Consider the following 11,352-nt stretch of genomic DNA (forward strand, 5'->3'; position numbering starts at 1 on the left):
ACATGCTGGACAAACCCAGAGAAGTCGACTCCACCTACGCAAACAACACGATACGACATCTACACACACAAACACACATACGCGCACACAAACACAGATGTCTCTAACTCCTGTGTCTTTCTCCAGTCTGTGCAGACCCTCATTTTAGACTTCAAAGACCCCCATTCAGCCAAATACAAAGCAGCCCACGTCTTCTTCACTGACTGTAAGTAGCTGACAGAGGAGCCTCCATAACCCTGGAGTGTTCTGCAAATCTCCATGCAGCTCAGTGGACATGAATACTCCACAGACATTATTAGTGGACAGGGCTTTGATGTTGGTAAAATAGCTCCATGGAAGGAATATTGTTCCACTAAAGAAAACACTGTTCATTTTATTACAGAACTGATATACAGTTGATCTAGACATGTAAAACAGAAAACTGCTCAGGATCTCAAAAACATCATCCTGTAAAACAAGTGTTCTTGATGTATAGACCATTTATTTTAGTATAATATAGAATATGCCATTTAACAGATGCTTTCATCCAATGTTTCTGACGATAGTTGGGGTGGCACAAGCGGGAATCAAACTCACAACCATGATCTTGCTAATGACATTCTCTGCCGACTGAGACACACCTGCACTCACCTTGACCTCTCCCTTTATCAGCCTGCCCAGATCCACTGTTTAATGAGCTGGTGAAGAGCCGGGCTTCCAAATCCATCAAGACCCTGACTGAGATCAACATTGCCTTCCTACCCTACGAATCACAGGTACCAGGAAGAGGAAGAGTGACAGACAAAACAAGGGGCCAGAGAAATACGGAGATTGACGAGAGAGATACATCAAAATGATTCTGTTTAGCAGCATATGCTTGACCTTAGACATAAGCTTTAGGAACAGGTCCCTGTGCCTTGGCTAAAGGGTGATGCATGTAGAGCCAGGATTCAAACAGTAAGGTGCCAGAGAGAAGCTGGAAATATCCACATGCTGAAGGTGCGGAAAGATGGTCAGAAAGAAAAAGAAAATAAATCAGGAGAGGCAGGATAAAAACAATGAATTGCAGGTTAGAGTGACACATCCAGCCACCCAGGTGCCTCCCCTGGGCCATGGCAGCTTCCCACCCTAATACACCTTATTCTATTTAAAGTGCACTACCTTACGTAGGCCTACTATATAGGGAATACTGTGCATTTTGGAACGCAGCCTGTCTGTTGTGTCACCAGTGGGCCGAGGACTGTTTACTGACAGAATGTTCCAGAAAGACTCCGCAGTCTGGCCGGCTGATGATGCTAACTGCCTGCCTGCCTCCCTGCCCGACCCACAATGCTTTGCTCATCCTGTCTCTGACGATTAAATCAGAGTCCGAGGTTTTTGCTCCTGGCGATATGCCGCCTCACAAGCCCACCCTCAGACCCCAGCTCTTTGCTCCGTCAGCCTTCACAGCAGCCAATGGGAGCGGAATGAGGAGAGGAACCCATCTGCAACACAGAAAGGTGGTCATGTGACCTCGGGCAGATGGGGCCGCTAGAGGGAGTGCTTGTGTGAGCGGTCTAAAGGGAGGCAGGGTTGGATAAAGAGAGGAGAGGAGGTGTGGGAGAGATTCGAAGGAGAGGTGGTGGAGGGGGCGAAAATAATGAGAAGCAGAGATACGGCCAGAGGAGAGAAGACTGAGATGTGGACAGACAGTTGATGTGATAAAGGCTGGGAAAGTCCTAGGAGGGAGGAGAGGGAGGAATGGGAGGAGAGGGAGGAGAGGGAGGAGACAGACCTGCAGCACAGACCAAGGCAGGAAGGAGAGGCCACTGTCGCTCTGCATGTCACATGGAACACCCGTGCACTGGCTAGGAGGCCCACGATGGCCCTCAGAAAGATCCCCCGTTAGGCCTGCTGTGCACCGCCGTTTGACATGATTACACCGCCACCGTCCCGCCAGCACGGCCGTGTAACAGTGGCCCTGCGTGGTACTGTACCGAGGTCCTTGTAGCCTTGGAGTGAAATTAGTACTTACACACACTTTACCGTCACACATCTTAACAGCGTGTTCCCCCCGACTAGCTGGGGCCGTCGCGACTGCGATACACCCGGTAGTAGAACTGGGTTCATCAACAGCACCGCCTGCTGTCGCAGATGATGCGCTTTCCAGTTGTGGTCTCTGCTCACATGGTAGATGTATTTGCTGATGTAACGTGATGGGTGGTTTGATGGTGTGTACAGGTGTACTCTCTGGACAGTCCGGATGCCTTCCAGAGTTTCTACAGCCCCCATAAGACCCAAATGAAAAACCCAGTGATGGAGAGGCTGGCAGATCAGCTGGCCACTCTGTGTGCCACGCTAAAGGAGTACCCCGCCGTCAGATACCGAGGGTGAGACTAACACAGTAGAGACATCTACATTACCGTGTCCTGGCTATAGTCCTTTACAGGCTACTGCTGGCCGGTGGGACTAGTATTTTCCATGAATTGGATGGAGGCATATTGTTAGATCCAAGATGTTAGAATTCCTGGGCACACTTAATTACATGTAGCAACTGCCTTCTAACTGACATGTATTTTTATAACCGGTTTCCACGTCTGTCTGTCTCTCAGGGAGTACAAAGACAACGCCACGCTGGCCCAGCTGCTGCAGGACAAACTGGACGCCTACAAGGCTGACGACCCCACCATGGGAGAGGTGAAAGGCGGAAACAGAGAATCAGGGAGCAGGAAATGTTGTGGCGGTGACAGTATGCTAGACGACCGAAGATAAAACCTTGAAATCTGTGTGCATCTTTAAACAACCATAACGCTACAAAAGACCACTCATTAGTCGCCCTAACCAGATTTGCATGTAACCATTTTATGCAGATGACCTGAAAAATATCCTAATCGGGCTGACTGAAAAATACATTTTACTAACGTAATAAATAAGACAATGTTTGTTTAAAATTACAGGGTCTATTTGTGTTGGTGCATCATAATTTCAAAGTAAACTAGGAGTCAAATTATGTTTTTTCTTCCCACAGTATGACTATGCTGGCCTTCTAGGCTGAGTTCTTCCTCTGTCCAGTGTCTGTGTTCTTTTGAGCATCTTGATATTGTCTTTTATTGGCCAGTCTGAGATGTGGCTTTTTCTTTGCAACTCTGGCTATAAGAGTCACCTTTTCACTGTTGTCGTTGAGACTGGTGTATTTTAATGAAGCTGCCAGTTGAGGACCTGTGAGGCACCTGTTTCGCAACAGGTTGTGCACCAGGATCTACCACTCAGATTCAGATACTCAGAGACTCAACTAGTCTAAAGAAGCCCAGTTTTATTGCTTCTTAATCAGCAGTGCTAACATTAACAAAAAAAGGGGTTTCAAATGATCAATGAGCCTTTTAAAATGATTCACTTGGAATAACAAACACAATGTGTCGTTGGAACACAGGAGTGATGGTTGCTTATAATGGGCCTCTGTACGCTTATGTAGATATTCCATTAAAAATCTGATGTTTCCAGCTCCAATAGTCACAACATTAACAATGTCTACACTGTATTTCTGATCAATTTGATGTTATTTTAATGGACAAAAAAATGCTTTTCTTTCGAAAACATGGACAATTCTAAGTGACCCTAAGTGAGCAAACCTTTGAATGGTAGTCTATATACTTATTCTGGTGACATTATGATCAATGCTTGGCTGCTCTGTGATAAATGAAAAGAACCATATCCATTATGATCTCATCATGAAACTAACCTACCGTCAATAAATCTCTGAGCGGTTGGCTGAACAGACAAACATTATCATGCATAGCCTTTTATTCACATCAGATCAACTAATGGAACCCATGTTTTGGGGGAATGCATTGAAATATGTTGCCAATTTTGATGTATTAGCTATTTGTTTTGCTGTGTCCTGTGACCTTTGTGTAGGGACAGAGAGTGAATGTGCACCTTTGTCCTCTGCTGATCCATGTGTTCATCCTTGTCCCTCTGCAGGGTCCAGATAAGGCTCGTTCTCAGCTGATTATCCTGGATAGGGCTTTTGACCCGGTCTCTCCCGTCTTACATGAGCTCACATTTCAGGCTATGGGCTATGACCTTCTGCCCATTGAAAACGACGTCTACAGGTATGTTGGTGTGTGTGTGTTGATGCATTTTCCGTTGTGTATGTGTCTACATTGCTCACAATGTCCAAGCCCTAGCTATCTGCTAAGGTTTAGGTGGAAATACTGCAAACGGAAGAACATAATCAGTTCTGAGAGGGCAGTTGTATTGCCTACAGAATCGAGTCATCGGAGGTGGATCGCTGGAGACCAATGAGAGAGCCTTTTCCACCCACACTCCCAATCACAGCATCTGTGCCAGGCTCCAGGAATAGCTGTATACTCCACCTACCTACTAACTGTATTACCTTCATTCTGATGTGTCTTGTGGTGAAATGCTTGGCCTTGCTGGACATCCAATTTAATGTAGAGTAGATTGGCAACACATAATGTTGTTGCTATGGCTGCGGATGTATTGATCTGATACCAGTAACTTCCCTGACCCTGTGTGTCTGCATTGAAAATAGCCTATTCTCTCAGCCTGCCTCAGCCTGCTTATTTGTCTGATTATCTCCTCCTGTCGGTCTGTCTGTGTGCATCAGATACGACTCCCCCGGGATGGGAGACACTTCTCAGAAGGAGGTGCTGCTACATGAGGATGATGATCTGTGGGTGGGGCTCAGACACAAACATATCGCTGAGGTGTCCACGTAAGTCACGCCCCCACTTATCCCTCTGTCTCTCAATTTGTCCCCCGTCCAGACCATGGCCACTGGCTGATATAAGGTCAATGAACACATGAAATGGCCCTCTTCTACTCCCTAGTCCTCTAATGCTCTAATCTCCATCTGTCCCCGGTTACTGCCCCCAGGGAAGTGACACGCCAACTGAAGGACTTCTCTGCCAGCAAGAGGATGAACACTGGAGAGAAGGTATGGAGGGCCTGGCAGTGCTCCTTGGTAAAAAAAAGTGGACAAATGTCTAAGTGGAGAGAGAAGGTGACCATGTTGTCTTCCGACAGACCACCATGAGGGACCTCTCTCAGATGCTGAAGAAGATGCCCCAGTACCAGAAGGAGCTGAGCAAGGTTAGTGTGTGTGAGGTTGTGTGCGTGTGTGTGTGTGTGTATAAGACTGAATGTGTGTACAGGTTTGTGCGGGAGCTGACCCTGTCTCTGTGTTTCTCAGTACTCCACTCACCTGCAGCTGGCTGAGGACTGCATGAAGCACTACCAGGGCACAGTGGACAAGCTGTGTCGCGTGGAGCAGGTAAAGGAGGGAAGGAGAGGGAAGGAGAGGGAAGACCTGAGGTAGAGATCGTAGTGGATGAGAGAAGAGGCCTTATAGGGCACTGTTTGGTCTTCTATAGGGCCCATGAGCCTCGCCCTGCGGTCTAAAAACACCAAAACCACACTATGAAATACAAAATACAAATATGTATAACAATACTACATAATGTACATGTGCATCTTCACAGTTTCTGTCAGGCCAGGTGTTTTCGTTTTTGTTCCCATTCTCCTCGTTTTTTGTTTTTTTCATCTGATTTTATTACCTAGTCTGTGTTGGCTGGAGGGGCAGATAAGTCTGTGTAATCACACCTCTAGTTAGCAGTGAACCTCCTATTTGCGGTCTGAGGGACTGTGAACATGTCTTATCTGGGGTTGATGGAGCAGTACAGTCCGACCGCACCACCAGTGGTTCACCATCCACGCTGTCAGGATCACACGTTCAGACCTCATTGTTAGAGAGCAATGATTTGTTTACTTTCACGAATCAGCACATGTTGTCTTTCAATAATTTGTCAGTCATGCATCTTGTTGGCATATCATGCATACGCTTACTGATTTGAACAAAATGGTATTTGAAGTGGTTGTCTGTAACCAGCTTTGGGGGCTAAATAGATTGGGGGGGTGGATAGATTGGGTGGTTAGATAGATTGCGGGGTTAGATAGATTGGGGGGTTAGATAGATTGGGGGGTTAGATAGAGTGCAGGGTTAGATGTAGTGGGTTATTTAGGAGTCATCACTAATCATCACCTGTCTGGCTGTGACATGTAGGACCTGGCCATGGGTACAGATGCTGAGGGGGAGAAGATCAAGGACCCCATGAGGGCTATCGTGCCCATCCTGCTGGACGCCAACGTCACCACCCATGACAAGATACGCATCATCCTCCTGTACATCTTCCTGAAGAACGGTGAGGCTGGAGGACCACGACATGAAAGCGGACTCTACAGCCCTAACTAACCTTCACCACACATCCCAAACCATGCAGCCACAAAACCTGACCGAAACTAGCCCTAACCATACGTTAATGTCCAGATCCTGGTTCAGCTGCAGCCCAAACGATATTCTAGAATCTGCTTTTCCAGTTGACTCCTAAATTATTGAATTATGTCCATTATCTACAGGGAGTAGTTGTGCTGCTCTGACATGCGTCCTGCCGTCCGTAACAGCATTCACCTGACATGGGATATTCAGTAGGTTCAGTGGTACCCTCAAATACCTGACTGACCTCTGCTGTTTCGCTATGCAGGCATAACAGAGGAGAACCTGAACAAGCTAATTCAGCACGCCCAGATCCCTCCGGAGGACAGCGAGATCATCACCAACATGGCCCATCTGGGCGTGCCCATCATCACCGATGTGAGTCAGCATATCAGGCCTCCTCTGTCCCTCATGGGATCAGATGTACCGGCAGCTACCCACAATCTCCCAGCTCTTTCCCGCTTTCTCTTCATCCCTCTCTCTATTTATCCCTCTACATCCGTGTTCTTTTCTGTCCCTGGCTCTGGTTTACGTTCCTACTGTTCCTGTTTATACGGGTTGCAGTCAACGTATTACCAAACAAGTCCTCTTCTCTCCCTCCATGGTTCTCCTGTAGTCGACCCTCCGCAGGGGGAAGAAGCTGGACAGGAAAGAACGTGTGAGTGAGCAGACCTATCAGCTGTCTCGCTGGACGCCCCTGGTCAAAGACATCATGGAGGTCAGTTACTGGACATTCGCCTCTGTGTGTGTTGTGTGGATGTGTGTGCACATGCTTGTATGTTTGTTTTCCTTTGTGCATCTGGATGTGTTGTTAACGTGTATTATATTTGCTGGTCTTTTTCTGTCCCTCTCCTCGTAATCGGTGTAGGATGTTATTGAAGATAAGTTGGACACCAAGCATTACCCCTACATCTCAACACGCTCCTCTGCCTCCTTCAGCAGCACTGCAGTCAGGTAGAAAAATACACACACACACACACACACGCACGCACACGCGCGCACACACACAAAAACTGGATTGCATAGTTCAATAGTCCTTTGGACTCTGAGGAGTAGGGGAGATCAATACCCCGATTGGCTGTTGAAGAGAGATGGTATTGTTTCCCATTTCCACCCCTGTAACAAATAAATAAATAGTGATGTATTTATAGGACTGTAGGTCCTAAAATGTCTGAAGTCACTAATGTAGGTTAGTCTCTCTGGATAGGAGCGTCTGCTAAATGACAAAACATTTTAAAGGTGTCTGACCCCAGTAAAGGGTCAGTGTTGAGGGAGGAACTGGGCAGTGATGACAGAGTGCTGACACAATGAGCCCTCCCACACACTGAGCCCTCCCACACAAAGAGCCCTCCCACACACTGAGCCCTCCCACACAAAGAGCACTCCCACACAAAGAGCCCTCCCACACACTGAGCCCTCCCACACAAAGAGCACTCCCACACACTGAGCCCTCCCACACAAAGAGCCCTCCCTCACACTGAGCCCTCCCACACACTGAGCCCTCCCACAAAAAGAGCCCTCCCACACAAAGAGCCCTCCCACACACTGAGCCCTCCCACACAAAGAGCACTCCCACACACTGAGCCCTCCCACACACTGAGCCCTCCCACACACTGAGCCCTCCCACACAAAGAGCACTCCCACACACTGAGCCCTCCCACACACTGAGCCCTTCCACACACTGAGCCCTCCCATCCCCTCGCCTCTAGCCTCTTCATTGTCTGGGTATTGATTTGACATGGGCTCCACTACCATCCACCAGGGACCCTCCTCCCCCAATCACATTAACTCATTGGGAAAGAGAAACCACAGCTCAACTATGGCAGCACATTTCACTAGGTGCCGTGCACATTCGTGCCTCAGCCAAACACGCTCGGCCAACCGTTGTGTGCTAGATCAGTCAAGCTGCTGTATCATGTGATGTGTTTTGATGACACATTAACCATCTAGCCAGGCGTTCTGGCATGTAATCATCCTGTAACACCATGGCCTGGTTTACAAAGGGAAACCTATTCACTAACTGATCTTTTGACCAATTCCATCAGGTCTTTGAATATCAGATCTTACCTGTTCAGTTCAGTAACAATGCTGGTGAAACGGTTCAGAAACAGTGCTGGTGAAACGGTGTAGTAACAATGCTGGTGAAACGGTTCAGAAACAGTGCTGGTGAAACGGTGTAGTAACAGTGCTGGTGAAACGGTTCAGTAACAGTGCTGGTGAAACGGTGTAGTAACAGTGCTGGTGAAACGGTGTAGTAACAGTGCTGGTGAAATGGTGTAGTAACAGTGCTGGTGAAACGGTGTAGTAACAGTGCTGGTGAAACGGTGTAGTAACAGTGCTGGTGAAACGGTGTAGTAACAGTGTTAAATGCTCCTCCTCTCTGGCAGCGCCCGCTACGGCCACTGGCACAAAAATAAGACCCCGGGGGAGTACCGCACCGGACCACGTGTTATGGTCTTCATCATTGGAGGCGTGTCCTTCAGCGAGATGCGCTCCGCCTACGAGGTCACGCAGGCCAATGGGAAGTGGGAGGCCATCATTGGTGAGTCTGACACCGGGGGGCGCCACTGGGCGCAGGCCAAGAGGGAATACATTAGAACAGTCCAGAGAACATACACTTACATAGACTCATAGAAAGATTGACGTTACTCTCACATTAACATACAGATTCATTTATAAATGCAAGAATGACAACATTTCAAACAGACACACAGCCCTGCCTTCTGGGGCTATACTGAAAGTGTGAAGTCTGGATAGGTATCCACTATGTTAACGTGCTGAATGATAGGTCAGGTGGAATGGCTGCAGTGTTCTTTCCAGAATCTCCACAATGTGACTAAGGAGGAGTTCTGGGAGGCACAGTGCATTGGGAAGGGGTCATACTTCTCCATACGACTCCTTCATAGGCTGGCTACCTCTGTTATCATCCCCGTTCTTTGTGGTCCTCATAGCAGAACATACACACGTCTGACATCAAAAGTGCCAATGCAATAACGTATTCTGTTTCCACTATGCGGACCACAAGTGAATGAAGAAGGACAAAGCCGAGAAGTAATCCAGGATAAACGTCCTCTCTACTGAGCGCTGACCACACCTGACTGTACTTTGTTAAAACCTTGACCTTTGCCCCCACAAACAAGTTGCCCCTCAGTTAGCCGTCCGTGTCCCACAAATCCACACTGTGAATCCTCCCCAGTAAAGATTCATAAGGAGGAAGCTGATGTCATGATCCCAGAGTTTCCTTGTTGAAACAGTCAACAGTCATTGTGTTAGTGCTAGACTTACTTCACCATCTAGCTACTTAAATAATGAACGCAGTGTGATGGCCAGAGCTGTGTAAACCCTTTTGGGAGACAAGTGGTCCCATTTTTTCTAAATGTTCTCTGTCTACTCCTTGTCCTTATGGAGGGAATGTCTTGTCTGTTGTTTTTCCTGTGCTATGCTTTTGCTTTTGGATTTAGTCTTGTTCTGTCTAAAACACTTTTGTCTTTGAATTGCAGCTATGTCCTGTCCTTTTCTGTGTGTCTGGGTGTTGTTTGTGTGTGTGTGTGTGTGTGTGTGTTTGCAGTATGAAAAGTGTGCGTGATACTGGTTACTGGCTTGTTTAACACTTTTTTTTTGGGAGATGGCAGAGAAAGTGGCAGATGAGAGAAAGTGGCATGGGGGCGTGGCATGTGATGAGAAATGAGCGTGAAGCGCCCTCTGTTCCTCCACAGGTTCCACCCACACCATCACCCCCATCAAATTCTTAACGGACCTGCAGCACCCTGACTTCCGAGAGTCCACTAGGGTGTCCTTTGAAGAGCCAGACGCAGGCTCAGACGAGTGAAACAGAGAGAGGGAGGGAGGGAGAGAGAAAGCACTCTGAAAAAAGTAAAGGCAGCCACGCAAAGAAGCCCTTTCTGAACCCCCACAGCACAAGGGCTTTCTTTCCCTTCATATTCCTCTTGCTACACTCAGTACTGTTTTGACCCCTATCCTCAGGGATGGCCGTCTGGCCCTGGTTTACTGCATGGCGGTCACCTCAGGCTCAACCTCCTGCAGGCCAGTGCCCAATCCCAGTGTAATGAAGTGTGATTGGTGACCCCACAGCCAATAGTGACTGGCCTGGCCATGCTGACAGACAGAAGGGGTGTGTCTGTTGGGCCTTTTGGTAGTGAAGCCTGTGTGGGCTGGCCATGCTACAGGCGTCCTGACCCCCATCTCTGCCGCCCCCCTCCACCCCCACATCATCTCAGCTGGGTGGATTAAATCGCCCCGCCCCCCTCGGTCCTCCAGGCCCTCTCAGCCTGTTTCGTGACCCACATCTCCGAAATCCATCCTCTTTCTGACGCAGATTTAATCTACCCCCGCGCTCCATCTTTTTCTGCTTTATTACTGTCTAATTATTTTCAGATTAACACCAAGACAATCCCCTTGGTTTGATGGTTTCTTTCAGGACAGGTCCTTAAATTAATGTTAGACGTCAAGGGAGGATTCTCGTTTTTTTTTTTCTTCGTTTTTCTCTCCACTTTCCAACCTTTCCTCCACCTCACTCTCAATCCACCAGACATCACATGCATGTTTACATGACCCTCAGGTCATCTGCAGAGAACACACGTCTCCGCTCCATTTGGACCAACAATAGACTTCTGCTCCCTAATTTTCATTCCTGGGACACTGAGCTTCTCTGCAGAAACTGGGAACGTAGTGTTGATATGCTTTAGCACCTATGAGACACATCATAAAAAGCCTTCACAATTTCCCAATTCACTTTTTTTCGGGAATATACCTTCATATTTTCCCGCTAGCCACTTCAGCATAGTCAACCGGTGCCAACTCAGGGTTTGGTATGCAGAGACAGGAATATAAAAGCAAACCTTGGGAAGATCTACTTCTCAAACAGCATTATTTCAAAATGGATGTTGTCTAATAAGAAGAATTTTCCAAAAATGTGTTGCGCAATTTGTTAAAGGGACAGTATCAGATTGTGACAGGTTAAGTAATTTAAGATTTTTTATAATTTCATTGCTTTATCTGACAGAAATTATAGTTTGGTTTTTTTTCCCTGAAAGAGGAATGGGCTGGATTCAAACCCAGGTTGCAGCAAGACATGTGGC

At 47.6% G+C, this 11,352-nt stretch overlaps 1 protein-coding gene across 2 annotated transcripts in view; it reads left to right on the top strand.

Annotated features, from left to right (window-relative positions):
- The window catches only part of stxbp1a (syntaxin binding protein 1a), a 28,354-nt gene that overhangs the window by 13,719 nt on the left and 3,283 nt on the right, over positions 1 to 11,352 (top strand). The window contains exons 5-19 of one of the 2 annotated variants that reach the window (XM_010877650.4): positions 127 to 205; positions 652 to 755; positions 2,200 to 2,348; positions 2,571 to 2,655; positions 3,940 to 4,070; positions 4,589 to 4,696; positions 4,858 to 4,918; positions 5,008 to 5,073; positions 5,174 to 5,254; positions 6,044 to 6,182; positions 6,522 to 6,631; positions 6,870 to 6,971; positions 7,122 to 7,207; positions 8,641 to 8,795; positions 9,970 to 10,126. In XM_010877650.4, the coding sequence (XP_010875952.1) occupies positions 127 to 205; positions 652 to 755; positions 2,200 to 2,348; positions 2,571 to 2,655; positions 3,940 to 4,070; positions 4,589 to 4,696; positions 4,858 to 4,918; positions 5,008 to 5,073; positions 5,174 to 5,254; positions 6,044 to 6,182; positions 6,522 to 6,631; positions 6,870 to 6,971; positions 7,122 to 7,207; positions 8,641 to 8,795; positions 9,970 to 10,082 (1,569 nt within the window). In that variant the 3' untranslated portion in view covers positions 10,083 to 10,126. The remainder of the gene's footprint in view (positions 1 to 126; positions 206 to 651; positions 756 to 2,199; positions 2,349 to 2,570; positions 2,656 to 3,939; positions 4,071 to 4,588; positions 4,697 to 4,857; positions 4,919 to 5,007; positions 5,074 to 5,173; positions 5,255 to 6,043; positions 6,183 to 6,521; positions 6,632 to 6,869; positions 6,972 to 7,121; positions 7,208 to 8,640; positions 8,796 to 9,969; positions 10,127 to 11,352) is intronic. The other variant, XM_010877651.4, reaches the window with a different exon arrangement.

The sequence above is a fragment of the Esox lucius genome, chromosome 14 (assembly GCF_011004845.1).
Source record: "Esox lucius isolate fEsoLuc1 chromosome 14, fEsoLuc1.pri, whole genome shotgun sequence".
Lineage (NCBI taxonomy): Eukaryota > Metazoa > Chordata > Actinopteri > Esociformes > Esocidae > Esox > Esox lucius.